The 27,910-nt window shown below is 40.8% G+C and overlaps 2 protein-coding genes across 5 annotated transcripts; one reads left to right on the top strand and one right to left on the bottom strand.

Annotated features, from left to right (window-relative positions):
- Positions 1-429: 429 nt before the first annotated feature.
- On the bottom strand, positions 430-27,910 carry LOC121954245 (transforming acidic coiled-coil-containing protein 1-like). 4 transcript variants are annotated; one of them, XM_042501617.1, is made up of 14 exons: positions 27,792-27,910; positions 14,239-14,348; positions 9,341-10,709; positions 8,743-8,784; positions 8,279-8,342; positions 6,934-7,123; positions 6,284-6,348; positions 5,738-5,875; positions 5,537-5,613; positions 5,366-5,409; positions 4,076-4,239; positions 3,874-3,980; positions 3,649-3,769; positions 430-2,837 (listed from the first exon to the last, which is right to left on the bottom strand). In XM_042501617.1, exons 1-14 carry the CDS (start codon positions 27,860-27,862, stop codon positions 2,772-2,774), a joined length of 2,628 nt encoding a protein of 875 aa, XP_042357551.1. In that variant the 5' UTR covers positions 27,863-27,910; the 3' UTR covers positions 430-2,771. The 4 variants fall into 4 exon arrangements, with proteins under 4 accessions (XP_042357551.1, XP_042357560.1, XP_042357532.1 ...); XM_042501626.1 differs by lacking the exon at positions 27,792-27,910 and adding an exon at positions 20,932-21,057; XM_042501598.1 differs by lacking the exon at positions 27,792-27,910 and adding an exon at positions 15,794-16,314.
- aggf1 (angiogenic factor with G patch and FHA domains 1) lies at positions 21,139-27,323 on the top strand. Its single transcript, XM_042501638.1, has 16 exons — positions 21,139-21,233; positions 21,319-21,380; positions 21,634-21,827; positions 22,018-22,117; positions 22,560-22,759; positions 23,001-23,132; positions 23,264-23,464; positions 24,296-24,752; positions 24,930-25,038; positions 25,257-25,308; positions 25,392-25,493; positions 25,582-25,747; positions 25,892-25,971; positions 26,064-26,191; positions 26,284-26,383; positions 26,471-27,323. Exons 3-16 carry the CDS (start codon positions 21,642-21,644, stop codon positions 26,723-26,725), a joined length of 2,268 nt encoding a protein of 755 aa, XP_042357572.1. The 5' UTR covers positions 21,139-21,233; positions 21,319-21,380; positions 21,634-21,641; the 3' UTR covers positions 26,726-27,323.

Here is a 27,910-nt window from a genome sequence, read left to right as displayed (position 1 = left end):
AACCATATTTGTGATTTTTCATTTCAATTTGACATTGGAAATGAATATTAAATGGTTAATTAATGGACAGCTGCTCACAACATCACAGACATGCCATTGTTGGGGATATGAGCAAAACAGTCAGGTCATGACCTGACTGTTTTGTTCACATTCATGACGACATTGTTGTGACTCCACTGCTGGTGGAGACTACAGCCTGTTCACTCACAAACAATATACCACTAACGACATGTTTGGTAAACTGCAACAAGACATTGGCTATGAGAGCATAAAAACAGTGATGAAACTTGGCTTTTCTTTCCCTGAAGGGATAAACAATGGCAGAGTTTGCTTTTGTTAATGTCCATCACTCAGAAACAACAAAGATGCCAAGTGTTTCCGATTTGTCATGTGCTCTGCTTGAATGATTCAAGCAAAGTAGGAAATATATTAAATCTTAACCATTTATTCAGGAATGCACAAAATATAGCAGTTAACATACAATCTGTGTATACTTAATTCTTCAGTTTTACAAACATTAGCAACAATATTCTTTTCATAAAGTATAAAATTTACACATGTTGTACTGTAACAATGGATTTGCATCGAAAAGCACCTTCAGACTCACATAACACCACAACAGCAGGACACAGAGTCACTGAAACTCACGTCATTTTACATACAAGGACATTTGGCAATTGATTGTGCTGATGTGAAACCAAGCTTTCACAGAAGAATCCGTCCGTTATAATATATCTGAAACACATCTGACCACAAATGCACTTGTGCGCTCCTTCAGGTTCAAACGGAACAGAAAATGCTGATGTTAGCGATGAAGACATATTACATGATGAACTTTGTGCTCACCAAAACACAGACTTTCACCGCAACCGCAAACCCTTTTTTTTAAGCTCAATGCTGTCCAGGAAAGATATACAGTCAGTACACTTTGGCAACAGAGTTTGGAAACAACTGCATGAAGGATTTTTACAAACTAAACAAAATAAAGGCACACCAGCAGCATTTGGGCTCACACATAAAATATGAATACAGTCTGAAAATACCTACATGGTAACGATAGAATGGGCTTCTCATTTTCCCAGCACTCACATGCAGAGTGAGAAAATTAAACATGGCACGTGGTTTAGTATTACAGTATAATTAGAGCAAAGTTTTTACTACTTAAGTTTCACTAAACTAAACTTTAATTTCCACCCATCACCGTCAAACCAAATGAATAAGATATTACTGAACAGAATTTAAGATTCTCTTAAGTGCTCTTCATATTGAACAATCCAGGAGATTGATGGTAGGCAAAATGTAAATGAATTTGTGGTTTAACTTAAAACTGCATAACTGAGGATTCCATTACACATTGTATGTTGTATGTTACCATGTCAGACAAACTCAAAGGCAACTTAAGTAATATTACTTACAGTTCATTTGCTGATAAAAGGAGATCGAAAACAGAACAAAAGAAATGGCAGCAAGAAAACTCTATAAGCCGGGGAACTCATACACTATGATGAGTTTAGGCACTCAATAGAGAGATTTGTCCTTTCTGAACACGGTATCATCAACACAGTTAATTACAGAGCAGATGCACTGTGCTAAAAGAAGATCTTTGCTGTGTGCCCACGTTGTCGTTCCCTTGGTTCCCACTGTAATTCCCACAGTTTTGTGTTAAACATGCTGTTTAGGATGGTAATAGAGATTCTTTGTAATAGAACGAATGCATTTTTACACAAACATTTCAAAGAAGGTGATCAACAGTTAAAAACTGATGCAGCTATGAAAAACAAAATGAGCCTTTACTGTAAGTCCTTTAACTCTAAGAAACCTGCAGGAATGCCGGCAATCTCAGCCAACATTACTGTCTGTAAGAGGACGTAGCGTGCTCATTTTGTAAGCCAGCATGAAAGTGGTATCATGTGAAACTGGAGAACCGCTTCATTTAGAACGCATTCATTCGAACCAACCATGGCCTGTTGGGACACGGGTTAAATTGGCAAAAGATTGCCAAGGGAAAAACTGACACGACCTCACTTCAAGATAACAGAATGAAAACAAGTTCTATGGAAACCCACAAATCTCCCTTTTATAGACACACCCACTTTATGCAAATCCCGTGCAGTTCTTGGCATAAACCATGCATTTTTTTGCAGGCAGTATATATATTTTTATTTTGTCCCATTACAAAAAAAAGTGTATTTAAATATTTGTGCATAGTTCCTAAACAGTCTTGGAATTGCATAAATTGGGTATGTATGGTGATGTTAGCCCCCATAGCAGCTGTTTTATTGTAATAAGATAATATTCTAAAGCTTGGCCTCAGTGTTTAAAATGATCTAATGTGACATCAGGGATAATCACAGAGCTCAAATTTAATCTTCAGGTTCCCAGTTTCAGATGATGTATACCACTTCTATGTATCATACTGGCGACATGTTATTTTTCCCTTAAGATTACCAGTCCCCGCATAAAAGAGACAAAAAATTAGTCTGTGGTGGGTCACTAAGGGTTAACCAAGGATCAATAAATTGCCTTCAAAATAATGTACGCACACCACATGATAACATTGTGCTTTGTCTACTGCCACAGCATGATTCACACTATGAATAATTATTGCTCTGGTTTCATATTACAGTCTGAAAAGAGCAAACGTTCTATATTTCAAATGTAATTCTCAAAAAACGTACGAGCAGAGAGAAAGAAACCGTCGATGTGTGCTGAAGTGTGAGCGTGTACAGTATTTACATCAATATTGTGGTGGAAGTTTGATTAAAGGCCTCTTATTCTGTTCCCAGTTTGGCGATCAGTTCGTCACAGATCTTAGTGAGCTCCTCGATCTCTTGATTCTGGGAGAGACAGAGTGGAAGAGGGTTTAATAATTAGAGGTGAAGCTAAATATCATATCTTTCAGTTATTTTTCATCTCTCACTTCCTTGTTTATTTTCCGGGATTAGTAATGAGGGTCTGTGCCTTCATTGATCACCAAATCTGGTTTTAACAAGTGAAACACTGCCCTCCAGTGTTAGATATGATGCCAGTGTGTTGGTATATTTGCATTAATAAAATGAACTGAATGCCTGCCATTGAGAAGAACTTTACAGTAATTTTACAAATGGTTTAAAATGAAACACTTACAGAATCACTGTAAGTTAACACCATTGATTTGAATTCTAAAACTGTGAGCCACAAAGACGGGATTTTGCTTTAAAAATCTATTGGATCTCTTTGCTTAAAACAAGAAAAAATGTCTTTGACAACAATTGGATAGGAAGAGAAATTAATCATTTTAAACTAAACTTAAATAGAAAACCGACCAGAACAAAGACAATAAGAAGGGGCAGGAAACCTTGGGTTTTGCGGGAATTACGAGCTTATCTTTGAAAAACACAAATAAAATCTTATTTGTTTACAGTAATAATACCTACATACCACATTTCACTTGACAATAATATCTCTATTTTTAGACAAGCCTGTCTTTAGCAACTTTTACTAAACTTCTGACTTAGAAAATTGAAGTCAAACACACAAACTGAGAACTCTCCCAGTAGAGGGCTTTTAACCTCAATTATCCAGAGTGATTTTTTTCAGCTGACCTTTCTCGCTCTCACACAGAGTAACACAGGGAATCAATTTTAATCAAGTTTGCTGTCATCCTACCTTTTGAAGGACAGCTCTTTCAAGTGACTCCACCTTCATCTGCTCCTTTCTCAGGCTGGCACTCAGTGCCACACTCTCCGCATTTGCCTTGGCGCGTACCTGGGCTATGTCCTCATTAGCCCTGTTAGACAGGAAGTGAGGGAGACAAGATAGATTGTGAAAATGAGATGCTCTGTCTAGCCATGACACGCAAATGTTTTTTGTTTTTTAAGGATTAAAAATTACTTGTCCAGTTTCTCCTCAGCGTGCAACTTGAGGGTTTGGTATCGCTGCTCCTCCTGCTTGATCCTCATCAGGTAGTCCTGCGCACACTTCTTCAGCACCTCCTCATTCTAGAGAGATACATGTAGAAAATATAAAGTGATGGCTATAATGTGGTAGTGGGCTGGACAACACCTCATCGTCTTCATACTGGAGCTTTACTGACCTTCTTGAAGCCCTCCAGGACTCCCTTCATGTTTTCATACCTCCTAAAGAGGTCAGCGAAGGAGCGCTCCACGGAGTTGAGGTCGGCAATGGCCTGATCCCTCTCTAGGGTCAACTGCCTGACTGACTTACTGCAGGACAGAGACTTCTGCTGCTGCTCATCCTCTGCAACCAACAGACGAGGCAAAATGTAAGATATGAAGGAAGTAAGGGCTAGATGTATACCACATTTTAAACACTGAACAGAAACAGCAACCTTGTCAAACACAACTCTTAAGTGAATGTGGGCACATCACCAGATAAAATAACAAAATAAAGTAATGTATACTATTGAACTGTATAGATGTCCAAAGACAGTGCAGTTATGCAGTATCAGAGCAGTGTTATGTCTTCCACTGTTTTGGATCTGTAGGCTAATTGCAGTCACATTACAAAAAACACTCAGAATAAAGATGAGAAATAAACTGTCTCAAGGACATATTTAATTACAGTGTAAAGTGATGCATTCTTATGGGGACAGTTTTCTATATAGCTGTTTATCAATCTACATTATTTTGGTGTGAGTTTCTGAGTGATGGAGATATCGGCCGTAGAGGTGTTTGCCATCTCTTTGATAAAATGTAACTAGATGGCAGTTGGCCTGTGGCGGTTAAATGTTGTGAGGAGAAGGAACTGTGAATCTGCTGCTAGCTCACCTTGCACCACTGACATAGCTAATGTCACAGCTCAGCTGAGGAGGACGCCATTAATGTTTACATCTCAAGCGCTCATGTGCACGAGTCTCTTGTCCCTGAGTAGATGCACACTTTCTTCTGCACTGTGATACAGTTGGTGGGTTTTAGTTAGAAAGAAAATAGTTTCTACATGAAACTGCTCACAACAAGGTCTGTGGATTATCTGGAGAAACCGGGTCATGACTTCTGGAAAGAAACATTGATGCTGAGTTTTTCAAATGTATTTTTGTTGCTTTGAACACCTCAAGCCGAGTGCCATCTTGTTCCATTATTTTGGAGAAAAGGCAGACATCTCTACGACCAATAAAGTTCTGCAACTCACACTAAAATAATCTAAGTTGATAAATAATACTGCAGCTAAAAGGAAAAATCTGCATTTTTGAGTTTTAGTTTAACTGTGCCTCTAAAATGAGTGTATCATGGAGGTGTCAGAATGTAAGCAGTCATGAAAAACAAATGCTACTTAAAATGGCAATCTAGTGATAATAAACTGTTGAGCCTGTTGAACAGTCAAACCCATGTAGAATATAAACCACCACCAGGTGGCGGCCACTTACCAATCATCTGTGCAACTGTTTTCTCATACTCGGCAACTATTTTCCTGTCAAGATAAAAAGTGGAAGGCCAACCATTTGTCAGCTTTGTTTCTCTAAATTGTTTACCTTTTTTCTACATCTGGCTTGTCATATTTTTAAATGTGAAGTAAGACAAACAGTGAAACTTCTTACCTCATCTCCATAACCTCAGTCCTGCTCTCCTCATACTTCCTCTTCCACTCATTGACCTCGATCTCTTTAGTGATGATCTGATTTGAAGACATGGCATGAAGAGAAAAATACTCAGATCTAATCATTTGAAATGTATCATCATCAGGTTCATTTTATGAAATGAGTGGTGTCTTTCTGTGAGTGTGTGTGGTAGTAACGTACCTCCTCTCTGATCAGAGTGAGCACTGCCGCCTTGTCCATCTCACTCAGAGGTATGCTGTCCTGGGACAGCGCTGCTGTGTCTGGGACCTCAATGCTGGTTAGCTTTGTTGTTTGGTTGTTTGTCATGGGTATCTCACTCTGTGGAACATGAGGAAAACACACAGTGTAGCTAATGAGAATATTAACAAGCTTAACTATTTGTAAAAGCAAATTCCTTATGACTTGTCAGGTCAAGTGATGTCTTCTTAAGGTGCGCTCTGGGCAAACTACTCACTTGTGTGTTGATTTTATTAATCAAATATTTGTATAACCTGAAGGAACAAGCGTGGTAATTTCAGACAAATACAGTGCGTGTGAACTAGAGTAAATTATTATTGTAGCAAAAATTGCCATTGAGCTAGGTAACACACCATTATGAAAACATAAAAAGTAGGACTCCATTTATGGGTCTTCCCAACTGAGATAAAGAGCAGCTGGTGCAAAACAAGCCGGTCATGTTTAAATATTCATACTGCTCACTCCCCTTAGTTCTTATAGTCTACTTACGATATCATCTTTCAGACTGCAGGTGTCCTTCTCGTCCAAGTGATCTGCAATCTTCGTCTCAGGAACTTTGAGGAGAAAAAAAACTTGTGATGTTTGCTCCACTAACACAGACTGGTTTTTAATGCACAACTGTGGGAAGTATTTGTTCCTCAGCGTCACATTCATAACTTTCTTATATCCAGGACAAGCTTTTGCTGAGCATGCATGCTGTATTTTATTCCTTCATAAAGTCTGACACATTCTTGGGGCACTGCAGAGCGCAATACACCAACAGAAGTTGAGAAAATTATGTAACTGAACCGCTCTCCTTGTTCACGTTTTCCACTTCATTCCAGTGTTGGAATTGGCCCCTCTCTGAGCATGCTGAAACACCATGCCTTTTGCATACAATTTTCATGTATCCTATAACATACTATTAACTTATATACATCACATTAACTTAAAAGGGGTGGAAAAAAGAGACCAGACATTATGGCAATCAAAAGAACTATGTAGTCTACTAGTGCTGTTTACTACAGATAATATGGGAAGAGAAAAAAGTGTTGCCTTTAGCATGACTTAACATTAACCTCCCCCTAACCCCTAAATTTTAACACCAAACACTGCTTTAAATTCTACAAACAGTATAGAGTTTGATGATACAAACATACCATCCATGACAGATATATCACTGACTGGCTGACTCTTCACAGGTGCTTTGATGCATTCAGACTCCTCCCTCTCCTCTTGGCTTTCTGTTGTCTGGCCCATAATGCCAGTGGAGGCAAGCTTTTCCTCGTCAGTTGCGTGATGAACTCGCTGAGAGATCTCTGGGGTCTGAGCCACCACCTCGTCCTCCTCCTGGAGTCAATGGCAGAAGACAGGAACCACATTATAATGGGATTTTTATACTTAGATATCAAATATTAAATAGAACTAGTTATAAATACACTATATAACTCCTTACAGCAGCTTTACTAAAAACAGTTTCTATATAAGAAAGTTAACCATGTCTCTCTCCCAGGGCATCAAAAAACACTGCTTGAGAAGTGGCCATCAGCATCAGATACAGTCACATAATGCACCCTTTAGCATCTCTATATGACTCTTCAGGCTTTCAGCTAACTCCAATGTGAGCCCATATGTGTCATTATTAGGCAGTCAGTAAAATGCACGTAGTATAAAGACCGAGAAAGTTTACTTAGGATAGACTGGTCCAACCAGCATAGGACTTTGACTCTGGAGACAGGTGTTCGTGTCCCATGTGAAAGTAAAAGTTAACGTTGAGTTGTTTCATCAGTTGTTAAGTCCCATGAGTGGACATGTCTATAGCTCACCACAATCTCTTCCTAACCCTAACCGAGCAGTTTTGTTGCCTAAACCCAACCACTGACCCATGTTGAAATACAACACAAAACACTACTTCTGCCCAAGCATCTTTATGACTGGCAGGGTTGAATTCACATTTAGGAAAGTGTATATGAACTGTTGTGCATTGAAATATTTCATGAACACGTGAATACACTGCATTACTCAAGACATACAGAAGTATCATTTACAACAATCCCAAAGATCGAACGTAACTTGGAACCTTTCATGTTGCACTATGCTGGTGGAGTTGCTCTTATGTCTTATGTAAGGTAACATCAGTGGGCCTTGACAAACTTTGCAACAATAAGTCATCTTGGAAATTCTGGCATTAAACAACATCTTGACAATATCTCTTCAGGGTGGAGGAGGTGTGAATGTTGAGGGCACACAGGGGCAGCAGACAAATATTTGACTGCAGAGTGTTAAGTCACAGATCTGTCACCGTGCCAGGCCAGCACTGCAGAGCTGGAGTCACTGCTGATACTCCTGTCAGCTTGTGTCACAGCATATTGTGTTGTGTGTGTGTGTGTGTGTGTGTGTGTGTGAGAGAGAGGAGGCGAGGCAGAGGGGTTAGACAGCTGCTTAATAATGGACGCTGCAGTGTCACTGCAGTGAGGTGAACCATTTCAGCTGACAAAACATTACCTGATTGCACACGTCAAGCACCAGGGACTGGCTCTCATCATATTTCTGAACTTTACAGGAATTCCTGCAAAAAAAGCACATTACACCAGTACAAGTGTCAGAATATATAGATCCAAATGTAGTGATCCTTGTACACATCTTCCTCTTGTTTCTACAACCATAGAGCTGCAAGCATTTATATGCGTTTTGAGCTGATTGCATTGCCCCACAACACGGCTACATACATAGCTAGTATAGTTAGTATAACCATTCATAGGCTGACCAACTTCTGGAGGGATCACAAGACAGGACAAATTAACTTGGATGATGTATGGCCTTGTGAGTTGAGGTGAAACTGAGTATTATTTCCCTCACATGCTCTTTCAATAATCCGTTCTGACACAGCACATGTCACGATGAAAGTAAAATGGGAAGCCAGCATGCACGAAAGAAAGAAAGAGAGCGCCGATAGTGAGAGTACTTACAACAGAAAACAGAGAAACTTGGCTTGTTCAGATGTCCTGGAGCTAATAGAGTGGACGAAAGCAGAGGTTGGAGGGGAGGGAGGTTGCGTAACAGACAAGAGGAGGAAGGATGAAGGATGAAGGAGATATTGATTAAGGGAATGAAGAACAGATCAGGAGGGAGGAGACAAAGGAGAGCGTGTGAGTGACTGAAGGTGTTCTGCTCAGCATGTTAGATAGTTTAAAGGCTGAGCATTAACACAAGATGCCGACAGACCTGGAAAAGCTGAAATTACGCCAAACCACTGCAGCTGCAAGCACTTTTAAGGGCCTATATATAACCTGTGGAAATTGCTTCAATGACCAGTATGCAGTGTTAAGTGTTTGGCATGTGTTCAAAGCATTGTTTGGTGGGCATCCAACCACTTGAGGATGTAAATGTAAACACATCCAGCCAAATAAAGAGCAAGCTTAGTGGAATGAGTCTAAACCTAACATGGCCATGTATAAATTTAATAAACTGAAATCTGAATTTTTATTTATTGGGGATAATGTTACAAGCTCAAAATTTCAAACTCCTGAAGCTGGAAAGAATGTTTTCATTTTGCTGTGGACTTACGTGATTGTTCTCTCTTTGCTTTTCTTGGGAATCTGCCTCACTTTCTTCTCCCCTGCTGGCTGTGCTGCTTTCTGTTTGCCTCCGTCTTTCACTTTTTTCTCTGGCTGAGGCGGGCTACTGGACGAGTCCTCTGTGCTTAAGGTTTTAGAGGGTTTGAAAGGGTCCATGGAGTCATCAAAATTGTCTGGGTCAAAACTGTAGGATTTCTTGGGGAGCACCGGGGAGCCGCTCATCTTGCTATTGCTACCAAACGGATTGAAGTTTGGGTCGTCCCACTGACTGGGATCAAAGTTATATGTTCCCGTTTTAGGAATAGGAATATCGTCAATGTTCAGAGGAGCGGTAGAGTCTGAAACTGGCAAAGCAGTTTCTGGAAGAGGATCTGAAACTGGTTCTGGGGCTGGTTGGGAATCTGTTTCTGACACTGTGGGTTCTGGTTTGCAGGAAGCCCCTGATGCTTTAGCCTTCTGCTTCTTAGCTGTGAGTTTGCTGATTGTTTTTTTGCCACCTAATTTCCTTGGAGGTGGCTTGCTGACTGTCCCCTCGTCTAGACCAAACTCCAGCATCACAGGCTTAGCCTCTGATGATGGCTCCATCACATCTGCCTCTGCTGGAGCTGCTAAGCTTGCCTCACACACAGGTAGGGAGCCACCGAGTGGCTCAAGTCTGGGCAGAGAGTTTGCACCAAATGGTGGAGGAGAGTTCTGGATTTTGGATCCGCCACAGGTGAAGGGGTTAAAGCTGTCATCCAGCTTGTTGGGGTCAAAGTTGTAAGTGGCCTTGGGAACAGGAAGTTCCTCTTCCTTATTTGTTTGTGCGAGCTCATTTAGTGAGGCCTCTACCTTCAAGGGGGGAGGTTTAGACTTGCTGGTTTTAGTCTTTTTAGTAGGCTCTGCCTGGTCGAGGCCATTGTACTGTGGTTCTGGTTTCTGCTCAGAGGGCTCTGGAGCTGGGCTGACTGTAGGTTCGCTGATGGAGACTGAGTCTGGTTCTAGGGTTGGAGCAGGAGCAGGAGCAGGAGCAGGAGCAGGAGCAGGAGCAGGAGCAGGAGCTGGAGCTGGAGCTGGAGCTGGAGCCATATTTGGGACAGGATCCGCAACCAGATCTGGGGCTTGAGGTGGCTCAGGGGATGGTTCTGTGCATTTAGTCACTTCAGGCGCTTCCATTACAGCAGCGGGGACAGGCACAGAGCCCAGGGCTTCTGGAGGCTTCTCTGTTTCTGTTTGTTCTTCTTCCATGGTCCTGATGTTTACTTCCAGTGGGCCACCCATGGGGGCCACAGGCTCATCCTGTCCCATGTTGTGGCCGAGCAAAATATCCTGATCCCAAACAGGCGCAGTCACTATCAGCTGCTCCTCCTGATCCACATCTAAAGAAGAGAGAAAAAAAAAAACAGTATTAACCATAAAACATTTTCAAACTGCAAAATTTAAAACTACATGCATACTTCGTCCCCCTATGATCACTCCAATCAAAATCTGAACTCAAATGTAGGTGACATCTGATTGGTTCATGGCCAGCCAACTGCTCCAATTGCTGCTGTTGCCATGGCAATGTGTTACTATAAGGGCCATGACATTTAAATCGTGCAGTGCATTAGAAAATAGAGAAAAAAGGGAAAAAAAGAGAGCTATATGATTAATTCTGCACTGTGGTGAGGACTACAGGGACAGTGGCTGTTGTGGAATAATGATTGTCTCCAGGGGACGCTTTGACACATCGACATGTTACAGTATGCCTGTACACCATAGGGTTTTTTTGTGGAGTTTTTCCTTAGTCAATGTGAGGGTCTAGGGACAGAGGGATGCCGTATGCTGTAAAGCCCCCTGAGGCAAACTGATTTGTAATAATAGGCTTTATAAATAAAACTGACTTGACTCATACTCGTCATATTCATGTAATATTATGTTGCTAGGAGACTAGCACAGCCTGCTGTGTTTCTACCTACTTCCACAATCATGTCACCAGTGTCATTTTCATAGTATTCCTGCAGTCCAACATGTCTGTCCAAACACCCAAACCAACATGCATATTCAGTAAGAGTATATGGATCGCTTTTTGCTCTTTCACTCTTGCTTTTTTTTTAAGGCAGAGTGTGTTGCAGCAGGGATGAATCTCACTTAGCTGCAGTGCCTGCTTTGCATTTGTTTACCATTTTTGCATTTGCTTACCATTTTTGCATTTGTTAACCATTTTATTATTACACCCTTCTTCACTTGAAGGTGAAAAATGTTTTAGGTTGACCACATCTATATATATACCATTATATTAATGATAATCTTGAACTTCAAACAATTTTCCAGTGTTTTTAAATCAAAACATTTAATATAGACAATGAATTGTATATGTAATTATTCGAGCCAAATGTCAAATGCTTTCATGCATTGGATGGATGGATAGATGGATATTTCTATCCATAGTATCCATATGGTAGTATAATCAATTTCAAGAGGCCGCATGAAACATTTAGACTTTTAACCCTTTGACACCGAGGCAAATTGGCTTAATTTCTGACAAAAATATGGAAAGAAGCCTATGAGCAATTAAAGAAAAATGACCCAAAAATTTGCGAGAAATTAGCAAAAAGTACAAGAAAAATTACCTGAAAATTGTTTTAAAAAACAACAGAAAACACACACACACACACACACACACACACACACACACACACACACACACACAAAGAAAAAGAAAGAACATGTGAATAACCTGGGAAGGCAATTCTGTAACATAATTTCAAATACATAATTATGATATTAAGAAATATAGTTTTTCCCTACCTTGTTTTTCTGTCCCCCTAGATGTTTTTCCCTAGCTTTTGAAAAATAATTTTCTAAATCTACTAAAACAACAAAAGTGATGTTGCTCCAGGTTTCAATTTGTTAAAATAGCATTAAACAAGTATTTGCTATGTGATGTAGTGGAGTTATGGCATCTTGAGTAGATAATGAGGTGATAGTCCCTCTGTTTGTTTTATTATCGGAGCCTCTCTGTTTGTTATTGTGGTAGATGGTCCAGCTACACGTGCATGTTAGTGCATGTATATCCCTGTGTGTGTATCCCACTGCCTAGCTAATCATCGCTGCGCTGCACTACCCTTATATGGTGGTTACCACTGGTAATGCCGTCCTGACCAACAGTGACGGAATGGTGTTATTGCAGAAAGGTAATGCTTACCCACCAGTTCCCCTTCACGTTAACACTGTTGGCTCTGTCAGAACTCTTGCTATTGTTAGCACTGTTTATTGAGTCGGCACCATTAGCTACTAGCTGCCGAGTCAGTCACCTCCATGTTGAGAGCTGTGTGCACACAATCCCCTTCTATTTGCACGGGGAAGTCTGAATACTAGAATGTCTAATGAAGTCAGACTTCAAAAAGTCAGGAGAAACTCATCAACCCTGACTTCCAAAAAACAGTGAAAGCTGCAGTATTAAAATGTTTATTAACACTTATGTCTTATTTGTGTCTCATTAAAACAGCCATACACACAGTACTGTCCAACATCTATCTCTGGACGTGTTGCTACAGTGTTTGTATGTGCAAACTACAAAAGCTACATGGCAAGAACTGGTATTGCTAATGACATCTTGGTTTTCCGACTGCAGTCAAGTTTAATTTTTAACGCAGCAGGAATTATTAGCTCTGAATGTCACATACAGCTTTTTTTTTTTTTTAATGTTAGCTGCCTTCTGAGGTTTGTCTTGAACTATCTATTAAATATTTACAAATTGTCATCATTTATATACTGATGCTGATGTAGTAATGGAGAGTTTGGATGGGCACAGACAAACACAGCCATGAGCCTGTTTACATTCAAAGAAGTTTCTAGAGGCACTTTAACTCCTGCCTGCCAGGATTCGAACTTCCTCATTCACAGCTGCGGGGAGGGGTGTTTGTGGTTGACACAAAAGTGAACTCCCTCCTCGCTCCTTACTGGTTGACCTTCACAATGTACACTTTAGGAAAATGTTGTTGAAGCTGTTCTACGGGAAAGATTCATTCTAAAAAAAAAAAAACAGCAACCGCCTCATGTCAACATGTGGTCTCCTAAAAAGCTCCTTAAAAAGTGAGCTGCATGATGGTTTCAGCCTGATAACAAGCTCTGTTCAGTCACTCCCCTCATTGTGACCTCTATCAGTTACCAATACAAAATGGGGTGAAAGCCTTTGTTGAACCTGTTGAATTCCAGAGCAAAGGCCATTCCCACACTTTGCTGTAGGCTCCTCCTTTCAGTGATTCAAATGACAATGACAGCCCCATCATCACACCCAAAACCCACCCAATATTTAGTTTGCATACCAGCTTACATACCAAGCATGCAGGACATGTTTTGCTGCTTAGGTATTATTTACCTTAGGTACCTGTTATAAAACACTGCAACAAGACACATTTGTAGGATGGCACTCATAGTTAAAAAAGACACATAAAGTACAATTTAAAGCTAAATTCAGACAGTAGGTACATTCCTGACACACTCAGACTGCATATGTATCCAATTACCCTGGCGCGTTGAACCTGATACGCCACGCACACAGTTCAGACACAGTAGTGGAGTTCATATTTGCCCAGATGTGCTATTTAAAATGATTATGAATGATCATGAAAATGATTTTTTTTTCCTATTGTTGACAATGACAACACATGCACACACACATGATGTCTGAAGGTTTGGAGCAACATCAAAAGACTCTTGTTTCCATGGCAACTTCAATGGCACTCTGTCTTTATTATGTGCCATGTACCTGAAAATCTTTTGATGTGTTCTTTATTTATAATGTTAATGAGAACCTTCAGCTACCAAGAGGTGTTAGTGCGGTGTGTTTACGTCTTGAACAGTATGCCGACTGCCTCTTCTTATCTTTCTCTTTCTTTGTTATTAGCTCAGCAGTGGCCTCACCTGTTTTGTCTGCATCAGTATTGTTGTTCTCCAGCTCTCCTGGGAAGGTCGGAGGGGCGCGGACAGGAGTTGCTGCCTCAGGAGTGTCAAAATGACCCTCTGAGTCAGAGCTGTGGAGGCCAGAGAGAGAGAGAGAGAGCATTAACTTTCCAAACATTCAAAACATAAGAAAACAGGAGGACAGAAAAATCCTTACATAACTGAGGAGTAGGGAACGCATTATAAATAGTGGAGCTATGTACAGTCAAAAGCAGAGGGCTGAATCAGCACTGTGAATGAGGACTTGCATAAACAGAACTACACTGAAATGTGCAATATGTGCAAGTATAAGGAAATATGCCATTTTTAAAAATTTCTATTCCCTCCCTCCTATTGTGTGACCGTCATCATAGCACTTCAACCAAAGAGCGATGTTCGTCTCTAGTGTTCTATTTCAATACTTTTTAGAGGCCTGTGAGGCTACAGCTATTAGTTTTTGCATAAAAAAAGCAAAGTGATCTTAGGAATGATACTACAAAAATGTCAGTGTTGTTTTGGATAGAAATCTGACTCATACTGAATACCATATACATATTTGGATGTTTCTAGTATTATATATCATGTGCAAAGAGGACTTCAATGTGCCTTTGAAGGCCTTTACTGTCCCAAATCCATCTATGCCATATACTTTCTCCTCGGGCATTGTGCTTTGGCAACACTTGTCACTATTTGATTCATGGCAGTAATTGAGATAAAAGAAAAAGATTAAGCAAAAGATAGAAAGACAGAGAAAATAGGACAACCCACTCTTTCCTGTCACATCTTCGCAGCTGTACTACACAGTATGAGTACGAGGCTACACCATACAAACTATATATGTATCTGTTTTAAAACAAAATGTGAACATTGCAACTGGATACAATCTGTGATATACTTTCATTACAGACCAGCAGTTTTTTTTATCTGATTGCATCAAGTAGCCACATCACAGTGTTAGACATTAATGTGACTGGTTAGATAACTGCTAGGATAGTAAACAAACAAAGATCTTGGGATTTAAGGTAAACTAATGACACATTATCTAGTCAATAGTTGTGAATCTTTACTTGGAACAATGGCAAAGATAATATGGTCATCAAAGCAGACACGAGGAGCAAAGACAGACAATAAGGTCTTGATGCCTTGAGCATGTGTCATGTTAGTGAGCAATGATTACATCATTAAACTAAACTGTACCTGACTGCAGTGTGTTATTTCTGTGAGGCCACAGAGAAAGGAGGATGTAGTGCCTGTGAGGCTGAGAAAAACATTCAGCTCAAACACTGTGACGGCCTAAACCGCAGACACACCAGAAATGTGTCAGCGCTGCACGACAACATATCACACTATCATTTCTGCATGTGAAAAAAATGCAGATAAGACACCTGCTTTTCACTCATCAGCTCATGTAATCTAACCTTATCCCCAAACTGACAGGTGGACACACACATGAACACACATGTGAAAATGCCCACTACATTAGTCCAGACTGTGAATCACAGTGTCAAAAGTCTCAGGGCTACAGCACAACACTTGCCTGCAGCCTTGAGATCTCTCCTCCTCCTCCTCCTCCTCCTCCTCCTCTCTACTCTCTCCACGTTGCTCCCTCTCCTCGCTGGCCTCCTGCCCCTCTTCATCCTCCTCTCCCCCTCGCACCGCCGTCCACGTCCATTTGGCCCATGACACGGGTGACAGCCAAGACATCACTCCTGTTTCCACGGGGGTTCTTCAACCCTCTTTCGACTCAAAGGACACTCTGGACTGGTTTCCAGATCCTCTCTGATCCCTCTCTGTGTGGTTCTCTCTCAGATTTCCACCCTGCCAACAGCTCTCACATCTTTCCACAGAGCCTCTCTCTTCACATGAGTTTCCAGGTTCCCATGAAAGGAAGGACACATTTCTTTTCCACTCTTCTGTTCGAATTTTCTCCGTCTTAAAATCATAGACTGCAGCTGCTTTCTTTTCTATTCTCTTTTCTTTTTTCCAGTCACGCTCCCTCTCCCCCTGCCTCTGTCGCAGAATACCACAGCTCTGATCAGCTGGGTTTCAAAATGCTGCTCTCAGTCTCTCCTCTGCTGAACACCCCCTCCCAACCTCTCCTCTCCACCTCGAGCAAGTCCACTGACAAAAAAACTGAGGGGGGGAGGCAGGAAGCTTGAAGCTCTGAAAATGAATGCAGCTTCTGGTTACTCAACTACATAAATTCCCCTGTGGTTAGAGAATGGTACGGTCCTGTCAGGCGCTCTTCCACTCTGAAGCAGAAGGAGGGAGTCAAAAACAAACACAGAAGGTGGAGGAGGAGGAGGAGCTGGACTGTTGGGGCTCCACATTTAATAACCCAGAGAGAAGTTAGGAATGTGGGGTTGGATCTAGAGACCTCTTTGCTCCCCCAGGCTGTTAAACAGTTAACTGTTTCTTCCATCCAGTGGCAGGCATGCATGACCAGGGGAACCAGTTCTGTCAGATAGCCCCAGGAGATCTACCTGGCTGGACTCAATCTGTCTGCCGCATCAGTTCAGACAGCTAAACAGACGCAGAATTATTGCCCTCAATGCACTAATTAATGGATGGTAAAAACCCACTGATGCATCTGGCACCAGTACATATTGTTGAGTGTTGTTAAGGAAAAGAAAGCATGACATAACGCATGATGCGTGTCTGAAATACTGAGACTGTTTTCTAAACAACAAATGCTGCTAAAAGTACCAAAGCCACCAGTAGCGACAGATATCTTTCCAAATAGAGCAAGAATAACAGCTTATGGAAACAACTCTAGACTTAATCTCCTACTAACAGATGATGCTGATGATGCTATTAAAATTTTACTTTTACAGCTTTCCATTTGATACAATTGAGGATGCTTTTTCTTGTTGTATCGCCCTCAAAAATGGGTCGGCTTCAGGGATACAATCGTACATGATGATGCCTCTTTTTAAGTGGCACCTCTGACAGTTGCGTTCCCCACAGCTCCATCCTCACCCAGCCTGTTGCTTTCTAGATACTTGCTCCCATGCGGACATGTTGCTTGTTAACACATCATTTATTATCAATGTTGAGTGAGATTCAGATCTTTATCCTTAACTAGTGAACGTCTATGTAACCTAATCTGTTAGAAACCAAGGGCTAGATGTCCCATAACATGCATGAGCTGGTTCTCCAAAGTCTCTACTGACTCTACAGAACAGATTGGCTCCCTGTCTGCAATTATCTCCTAGTTATATTACTGAATTGCTGCTCCCCTGTGATCCAGAGTGCAGCCTCAGATCCTCAGGCAGGGCTCTGCTGGCTGTTCCTAAGCGCCGACTCAAAAGTAAAGGTGGCCGGGCATTTTCAGTCAGGGCCACCCAACTGTGGAACGTCCTGTCTGAGGATCTATGGCTGGGAGAATCAGAAACAAATTATAAGTCACTTCTTAATACATATCTTTTTTAAAATGCACTTCAATAATGTCACCCATTTGTCACTGTAGGTGTAGCATATTTTATCTGTTGCATTTTTTTTCATTTCACTGTTACTTTGTGGTTATTGGTTAGTTTACTCTTTCACTTTTTCTGTTGTTTTAGTGGCTTAATTTTATTTATTTATTTTTTTAATTTTAATTCTATTTGTAAATTCTTGAAAAGTGCTTTATTTATAAAGGTTATTATTATCATTATTATTAAATATTATCAGCATTATTCTTATTAAAGGTGAATGGTTTTGTGGAAATGACAGTTAGGTTATCAGTTGTTAAGTCTAACAATCGCCATTATAACGTGCAAGTTTTCAAAGCAAAATGAAATCAGAGTTTCAATATGGACACAGCTTTTGTGCTTTTTCAATTACATCTGGGGATATCTCTGATTTTTTTTTTATTTCAATTTGTGAGTCTTGTCATAACATGCTAATGCATCCTCTTTGTACTGTTTTCTAATACTGTACTCCCTCTCCAGAAACTCCTCCAAGGTTTGGTTTGGCAATGCGGCAGCTAAACTCCTCCCAAATTCCGATGGAGGAGCAGAGACACACGTGCCTCACTCAGGCTCAGAGTTTCCACACTTTACCAGAAAGGGTGGAGTTTGTCCTCTGCCCACTTATTTACCATCTGAGCCTGGTGGGGCTTCAGACTGGGGTGGGGGTGAGGAGGATCCCTGCTTGTATTGGTCAAGTGGGGTAGTATAAAGAGACTGACAATGTGCCCTTTTTCTGGGGTTAGTATTATTTTTTTTGTCCCTAAAATGTTTGTATGCAAAAGCACCAGGCTTTTTTATTCTTGAATCACTGAGCCACGGTGGACACCCTCAATAGATCAAGCTATTAGAGCATAACAGCACCGTCTTCATATGAGTGCTAATCCTTGTTATTAATCCTTGATCAACACGGAGGTCATATTTGATTAATAAAGAAGGCTACAACATGTGAAACCTTAAAGGGAATGTGTATGTGGGTGCGTGCGTGTGTTTCGTGCATCTGAGGAGGTTGTTTTTTCCAAAATAAATGGATGTTTATACGTGGAAAGTGCATTAAACTCTTTTTTTTCCATGGATTCTCTGTTTTTCTAAATGGTGAGCAGCTTAGACTCATGGTAGCCGGGGATGAGTGGGTTACATAAGGAAGGGTTCCTATTACCATCCCAAACATAAAATCAGAACAATTCTTTGCCAGTTTTTTTTAATAAACACACTAAAAAACCTGAACTGAGCATCACCTCCTTTCCCACTCCTTTAAAAACAAACCATTTGTCCTCACTTAATGCCTGTTTTCTTGTCTAAAAATAGCATCAATAAACATTAGCATGAGGCAGCTGTGTGTGTGTCTCCAGATAAAAGACCATTCTGCCATCACCACCACAGCTACAGCCACTAGAGGTCATGCCAAGAAGCATGACGCCCGACCAAAACCCAAACACAACTAAAAAAAACTCAGATTTCAAACACAGTGGGAGGAACCCAAAAGGCATTTTTGAAGAGCAAAGTCACTAAAACTGCAAGGAAAACAACTCTGGCCTTGTCTCCATGTCAGGCTTAACATCCAGTAACAATATTTTTCTGACAAAGCTACACTGTAACTTCATGGCTCAAGTGTCTGAAAGAATGCAGATATATAATTTGCACATGATATATTTACACCATGTCTCCAGTGTCATATTTTAAATACACCCCTCTATAAATAGAGACTGTGTTACATTTTTAGAGGACAATAGTGGACAGCCCTTCCACTGGAGACTGAAATACGTGTAGACACAATGAGGAAGGAAGTGAATCAAAATGTGAACAAGAAGAAGAATAGTGATGTGTGTGTTTGAGGAACATATGAGGAAGAGGAAGGGCAAGTGGAGCGTTGATGATGTGTGCAACAACTGACTTTTGCCTGTGAGGTAAACGAAAATATCAGCCCTTTGGGAGCAAATATGGACAGTGATAAACTGCACAATGTGAGAAGAACATTCATCAACCAGCAGTTGCCTCGTTTGACTTTAAGTTATGACCACATCCTGCCAGAGATGAGTAACTACCTTCTCAAGTCAGAAAAGTACTCATACATCACTTTATTCACCTCAGCTCCACTCTGTGCTGTCAAATTGTAAATTCAGCACGTTGCAGTGACATCCAGTGGTGAAAACACATATTGAGATCAGAACAGTAAGAAAATAAGAAACATATATGGCTGAAATAAAATATTCTGAGAGCAATAAGCATCATCAATTTAAATAATCTATTATGTGACAGTGACACAAGTTTATGCAGTACAACTTCAATTATAATTCAACATGCTTATTATTACACACCTACAAACCATATGAATGTGCATTGTGATGACGTACAGTACATAGTTTATGAGTTACATAATGCATTATGCAAGTATAAAGAGGCCTATTCATTTTAATATAACTTATAATGAATACTCAATTCATAATATTCACCACTGCGCACTGATCAAATGTGGCTGTTCGTGATAACACGCATGGGTTAGAAAATGCATCAGACTTTTGAGTAGAGCTGCAACATAAACCACAACAATGAAATCAACCTAATGCAATACTGCCCTCTGTTGATCACATTCATACATACATTTGCGTCCACTGATCCGCAGTCCTCATTCTACTTGCAGTGAGCACATTGTGCAAAGTTTAGCATGCAAATGTGTGCACTTTCACTCAAGACTCTCTTAAGCCAAAAAGCCAATTAACTTAATCCCGTTTTGATTCCAAGTCACTAAACAAACAGTTAGACAGAAACACATTTTAAATTAGCTGCAATGTAAATCGGGTTGTCAGATTCAAACATCATCAGAAAAAGCTGCAGCTGCAACAAAAAACTTGTGGTTTAGCCTTACTGCAGTTTCCTGCCAACAGTCTCAGAGTAGCCAAAAGCGATGTAATAAACACCAAATGGCAGGGAGTAAGCCAGTGACTGCTGAAGAAAGTGACACGTCTGCGACACTGGACTGCCTCATAAAGAGGCTCTAAGACATAAAATATTTTGAAGTCAGTGACGTTTTTAAATGTTGATAATGCTGCACAAAAATTAAGCTAATTAGCATGCCAGCGTAAATCACTTTTTTTCTGCAGGAAATGTTATTCAGTGTCTCTTGTCCACTCCTCTGTAGTTAGGCCCACGTTTTTAGAGTGAATTGTAAAACATTAGTGAAAGGTGAGAGCAGATGGAGCACTGTGTGCTGTTTTCTGACACTTACCGAGCTCCATTGTGAAATGTGTCGACCCAGAAACCATATATAGTCAAAGAGTATGAAGCTAAGGGCATGTTATTTGACGAAAGAATACGTCAAAACGTGAAAAATAAATGAACTTCATGCTAGGTTTTACTTTTAAGCTACTAAAATAGTCGACGGGTGGCAGTGAAGTTCTTTAAGCTGCGTGAAAGAGGAAAACAAGCCCGCCAACCCTGAAGAAGAAGTACTTCCGCTGTGACGTAGCCAGTCTTAGTACATGGCGGTTGTGAACAGGGTGGACAGTAAACATTACCACGGTTATCACTGTAACTGTCAAATACTAATCAAAACATGTACCCGGGTGTGTCGGAAATACAGAGGAGTTACAAAATGTTTATTCTCAACTTTCAGGTCGGTTCATTTGCCGTGCTGACGGGAAATTCACTGCCAAGGAGGCGAAAAAGACGCAAACGGTAAGCGCTAATGTTAACATAGCCAGGTTAGCACAGTCAGGGTCCGCCTTTAATTCACACATCTGCGCTCTTTTTTAATAGTAGTGTTGTATTACACAGTTTGTAGTCGCTTCGGCATTTCAGTGTCGGTTTTGCTATTTATTTTCTGTTTAAATATCTACCGCCAAAAACAGATAACGTTAGTCGTGTTAGCCTCTGTGGCTAATACTCCGAGGCTGCTATCCGTTACAAACTTGACTGTTAACGTCTCCAGGTGAAGTAATGGAGAGCGAAAATGGAGAAACAGACACGAAGTGTGAAGAGACTGAGCTCCGACTGAGAGTGGAGACTTTGAAGCAGGAGCTCCACGAGTGCAGAGCAGAGCTGTCAAAGTTACAGAAACAACTGAACCAGTCGGAAAGACTACAGAGGAGCACAGAGAGCTACAACGAGGACCTGAGAAAACAGGTCAGTGCATACAAACACGATGGCCATGTGACCTCAATACAGGTGGTCTTTACTTAGGGAGGTGGCCCACATTAGCTATAAACACTGCAGGGAACCCTGAATGAAATCAGTCTGATCTTCTGAATCTCCCATTATCGTGTTATTACAGTGGGTGTTTGCCAATTAAATTTAGTCACACTTACTGTTCCAGGTGGCCCAGCTGAGTGCAGAGATTCATGAACGTAAGAAGAAAGAAAAAGACAGAGTGGACAGTGAAACCCAAACAGAAGAACATGTGTGGACAGAAACTGGTGTGTTAATCTTGTATGTAACATTGGATAAGTTTAGATAATCATTTCACGTAATCTGAGAGCTGCAGCAGTAACAGTAACTATTAAAGATACAAGGTAAAAGGTAGATTTATTTGTTATTTAAAAGAAATGAAATTCAAGTTGACCCTAAATCCTGCTATGTCTCATGAAAAGTAATTTTTGTTTGGTCGTTTTGTGGGGTGTAGTTTATATCTATATGTCTTTATTTATTAATTTTCATATATGCTGTATGTATGTGTTTTATTAGTAAGTCCTGGCTTTTTTTAGCCATACAACAGGATGTTTTTAATGACATTCTTTATACTTATGTTTAAAGAAAAAACGCGTTCAAACTATTTGAGAAACTAATGTTTACAAACAGTTAAAAACAAGTTTGAAGGTAGAAAAAGCAAGTAAAGTTTTTTTTTTAATTCCTTTTCAGATTATTACAACTACTACTATGGAGGCTACTCTCAGACCACAGAGGCCTCAGACACTCAGGAAGGCCTGAACACAGGAGCAGCGGTGGATGCAGCTGATGGCAGTGAGGCAGCAGAGGGGTCAACACCAAATGAAGCAGCAGCAGCTGCTGGTGCTAACCTTCAACCTAACCCTGATGACAGTGTTGCTGTCACAACAGAGGTTTGTTTGAATAAAAAAATTGATTAAAAAGTTACTAAGCAGAAGTAAGTGCAAATGCATCTTTTTACATCTAGATAGCCAAAAAATAAATAATTAGCAGAATTAGAATTTATTTATTATTTTTTTAACTAATCAATCCAATAGGCTGATTCTATGAACCCCAATCCTAAATACTGAAATAAGGAGATGTTTTTGAATGGGTGAGATGAATTTGTTGAACTGGAATGTCTGTCTCTTTCAGGAGGGTGATGGAGGATCTATAGCAGATATGTTGAGGGCCACTGCAGAAGAGGCTATGACACAGACTGGGTTTGTCTTTGATGAGACTACTGGGATGTACTATGACCACAGCACAGGCTTTTACTATGACTCGGTTCGTCAAACACATTTTTTTCCAGTCAAATTAGGCTTTCTATAGTAGCATTAATTTAGAAGAAATGTATTTCCCGGACAGACATTTTTTACCGGTCCTCTGATCATGTAAATTTTTTTTTTTTTGTGCAGGCCAGCCAATTGTACTATGATGCCAACACAGGCATATACTACTACTATGATGCAGAGAGTGGGCGATACCAATTTCATTCCAGGATTGAGGTGCCTGTGGCACAGACTGCTGCAGAGCCTGTCCAAGACCAGAGCACGGGTGAAAAGAAGGGCCGCAAGTTTAAAAAAGGGTCCAAGAAAATCTTGCACTGGGATGATAAGGTATGTAACGATGTGGTATTTTATTTGTGCATAATATAGCTACATTTTATACTTAGTGGCTGACAACTGGCTTTAGACTTTGTAGTTCCCTCAAAATATGTGATGTTTTTAAATACTTGTGACTTAATTGGTTTCAGTCTTCAAATGCTCTTATTGTTTACTTATTGTTTAAATTTGAGGCTAGTTGACTAAAAGATTATCCTCTGACCTAGGTGCAAGAGGTGACTAACACATTGGCTAAAATGAGGATTTCTTCTTTCTGGAATACTGCTTCCCACAGAGGTACATCTTTACTATCAACTGTAAAGTGATTTAAAAGAATAGTTCAAGATATTCCTAGCGTGGGCCTTAGTTCAGTAGTTTTGCCATCACAATAGGAGGAGTAAATACAAATAAATTTCAAAAATCATTTAAAGATTTTGAATATGAGGTGATTATTCACACTGTTGGGCCTGTATATCAAGCAGTGAAGTGGTGACGTTTTAACACAATTAATAATACAATGGCAAAACTAAAAATGTAAAGCCTAAGTGGAAGATAGTTATTCAACCATAAAGCATTCATCATCATTTCATATTGTAGGATATCAAACAGTTGTCTGTCTCATTTGAAGACTATTCAAATGGTTATTAGGTACTCTCTACACTGCCATAAACTACAAATAATTTTAAAAAACGGCCACCCTCTGTAGCAAATTGTCTTTGAAGACTGAAACCATGTACAAAAACAGTGCCAGACATTTAATGGTCATGGGCTCTACAAAGTCATCTTGCCTCCTGTCAGCGAACATCAGTGGAGACAGTAATGTTACTGTTGACTGTCTGATGACAGGAACTCATATTTGATGAGGTGAAGTTGGAAGAAGAAGAAACAGACTGGGTTGAACAGCAAACAACCAAGAGGACCACAGAATCACGAAAATTGAAGCGAAGGTCTCGCAGTCCAGATGTGGCTTCACAAAAAAAAGACTCTTCCAAACACAGAGAGCAGAGTGACAAATCTTCGAAGCGGAAGAAGCAGAAAAGCGGTTCACATGATGATGAGAAGAGTAGGTCAAGTAAGAAAAGGCAAAATTTGAAGTCAAAAAAGCAGAAGAAGAAGAAGAAGAAGAAGAAGAAGAGCCCGCCTCGCAGCAATGACTCAGAGGGTAATAGTGAACCAGAGGAGGGTGAGATCACGGAGTCAGAGAGAGAGGAGTGGGAGTCCACTCCCTCATTCTCATCATCTCCTAGCTCCTCCTCCAAGGAAAGCGAAGAAGAGTCAGAAATGGAGACTCAGAGTCATGAAGGTGAGAGGACAACACGCTGAATTCTTAGCTTGGTCAGGGTAAACATCTTCAAGATTACTTCTTAAGCAAATTTGTTTGAAGCTGGTTTGATCATCACCTGTCATTTGTTCCTAACACCGCAGCTCTCTGAGGCTGCTGTGTTCCAATGACAAGGCAATGGGTGTATTTTTCTTACAGCCAGAGACATTTGGCCGCCCTGTGTAAGAGTGACAGTGGTCAGATCTCCAGTGCTGCAGGTGGGCACTCTGTTCATCATCACAGCCGACTCTCCAGCCTCCATTGGCAGGTTTGTGCTATTTTCTGTCTTGTTTTAGAATGGGTCCCCACATGGGGGGGGCATGAGTGCTGAGGCTGCAGTACTAAAGAAAGAATAACTTGGATTTAATAAGAACTGAGAAATAAATGCCCTTGCAAGACTGCATGTACTGTCTCACTTAGTGAAAATACGAGGAACAGACTTCTTGTGAGTCATAACAAAGACAACCTGCTGTCTTTCTGTTGCAGAGAGAAGGATATGGACCATGCAATCCGAATACCAGAAATGGGAGTTAGCAAGGTGCCCATCTCTTGTACTTTTGTCCAGTGATTTTCATATCATTTGTATAGTTGATGTCTCTAACTGAACTATGTTGGTTTCAGTTCCATGCAGAGGTGTACTTTGACCAGGAGCAGCAGAGCTACATGCTGGTGGACCAAGGAAGCCAGAATGGAACGGTCATCAATGGCAACAGGATCCTGCAGGTTAATATTTCGTCTCAGTTTTTTGCCTCTGAATAAAACACTAACTTCACCCCAACAGTGACGTCATCAATGCATCTTTCTGCTGCAGCCCAAAACAAAGTGTGAGCCACACGCACTGATGCACGGTGATGAGGTGAAGATGGGAGAGACTGTACTCTCCTTTCATATCCACTCGGGCACTGACACCTGTGATGGCTGTGAGCCTGGTCAGGTGATGGCTCACCTCAGCAAGTACAGGAGAGAGGAGAACACAGGTGAGCCATCCCCGGAGAAAGCACGTTCACAGAACAACATCTTTCCCGTTAGATTTATGAAACAGCAGTGACAGCTGAGCCTACACGTGTAAAAAAGTATGAAAAGAAAGATTTTAGAGTGGAAAATGTGCTGTTTTCTCAAAGGTCCTGCTCTCAGCAAAGAGGACAAGGAAGCACTGAGACAAAAGGAGCTGAAGCAGATGAAGGCCAAGTACGGCCTGCAGGTGAGCGTGAGGACGAGCAGCAACCAGTGTAAGTTTTAAACCTCCTTCTTCTCTTTATGCTGCCAGTCTGCTCTGTGCTTTTCTGTAAACAGAGCAGTGAATATGAGGAAGCCAAATCCCTGAGGAACCCTAGATACATGGACCGAGCAGAGTCTCGACGACAGACGGTCGGCAGCGAAGGTGTTTTTCAACGAGATGACGCGCCTGCTTCTGTTCATCAGTAAGTATATTGTCCTTAAGTGTTTTTGCTAAAGATGGGAAATAATGGACAAAGTGAGAATCACGTACCACATCTTATTTGACTTCTCAAAGGGAGATCAGTGAAGTCAATAAAGGACGGAAAATGCTTGAGAAGATGGGCTGGAAGAAAGGAGAGGGACTGGGCAAAGAGGGAGCTGGAATGAAAGACCCGGTAAGACGATCTGGCTATGTCTACTGACAGGTTCTGTTTTGACTGAAGCAACATGATTTGATTTCTTTCTTATTCCTTTCTCCACAGATTGAACTGAAAATCAGAAAGTCCCAGTCAGGACTGGGGGCCGGTGCCGCCATGTCTCTTGACGCTGTCTCCATGACCAAAACAAAGTCCCAGAAGAACTGGGAGAAAGCGCGTGAGAGATTTGCGGATACATGCCAACCTGACATGCTGTCACCTAAAACACAGAAGCCCAAATCGCCCAAAGCCTGGGTCAGAGGAGAAGAGACTGAGACAACAAACACACAAGCAGGTGTTGATACAGACAACCAAAGTTAGGAATAACTGAGTGAATATACTGTGGAAAGAGCGTCTCTAATTTCTTAGGAAATGTGATACACTGTCTGTAAATTACAGTGAGCAGTGATACCATTTTGTTCAGCTTTCAGCATGAGGAAACATTGCCGAAGACCTCAGCAACTAACAGAATCTGAATTGGTTTTCTCTTGATATGAAGAGATCAGAACGGGACCATAATCATGTTACACTGTTAAACAGTTGTCCAGTGCTGTGCATTAACAGAATCTGTAAAAGTCACTACCTGTGGTTGTAGAATATGTTTTTTCTCTTCCATAAGTGAATTATCTGAAATGTTTACACTCTTAAGAGCAGCAGTATGTGTGTGTGTGTGTTTCACGGTCCAATGTGTCTGAAGTCCAGCCTACAGAAGGCTGAGCTGCCACTGCACCTCCCGAAACAAAGAGGACATGAATCGCCTCCAGCAAATATTGACACAGTGAAGCTTTATTTCTCACAATGAGATCATGCTTTGACGAGGCAACTGTAGATATGTTGGGACAAACCTGTAACTGATCACGCTGAACCAGTCACAATGGCAAAAAAAGGAATATTGCACATTAAACATTTTCAACATGCTCAATATTTTGGTTCTGCTCGATTCTCTTGTGTTATTATTGTCATTGGTGATACATCCACAAATTTGTGTCAAAGCCAGTAAGCAAACATGTTTGGCAGTCTGTCTGTATGCAGTCTTTATCTGTGGGTGCATTTTGAGGGTGTGTGAATATTTGCATGTGTGTGCGAGTGTATGCTTGAACAGAGGCCACTGTCACGCCAAATGGAAAAAGAATGCAAGTCTAGATAAACGCCCAGTACTGTAGTTCAGTGTAATACAGTAATATATGTTTCATATTCTCAGTGCTACTGCATTAGTATAACTCCATGTAACTTCACGCATATTAACTAGTAATGTGAGAGAGGTCAAACACATCATTCATCATTAGTTCAGCTATAAGCAACACAAGCTTTAAAGCAACAAATCAAGACTAAGTGACATTAGATTTTCTGTATAATCAGCACCAAACAAGCGAGTGATTTGACTCACGTGACGCTGTTGGTGTGACTCCTCAAGCTGCCTCGCTTGCTGCCTTTCCTCTGACTTATAGTGCCTCCCATTTTGATATCTCTTTCCAGTCGATGGATAGACACCACCACCAGTTTGTC

The sequence above is a fragment of the Plectropomus leopardus genome, chromosome 2 (assembly GCF_008729295.1).
Source record: "Plectropomus leopardus isolate mb chromosome 2, YSFRI_Pleo_2.0, whole genome shotgun sequence".
NCBI lineage: Eukaryota > Metazoa > Chordata > Actinopteri > Perciformes > Serranidae > Plectropomus > Plectropomus leopardus.
The sequence above is the reverse complement of the archived record's forward strand: the minus strand, read 5'-3'. Positions and strand labels throughout refer to the sequence as shown.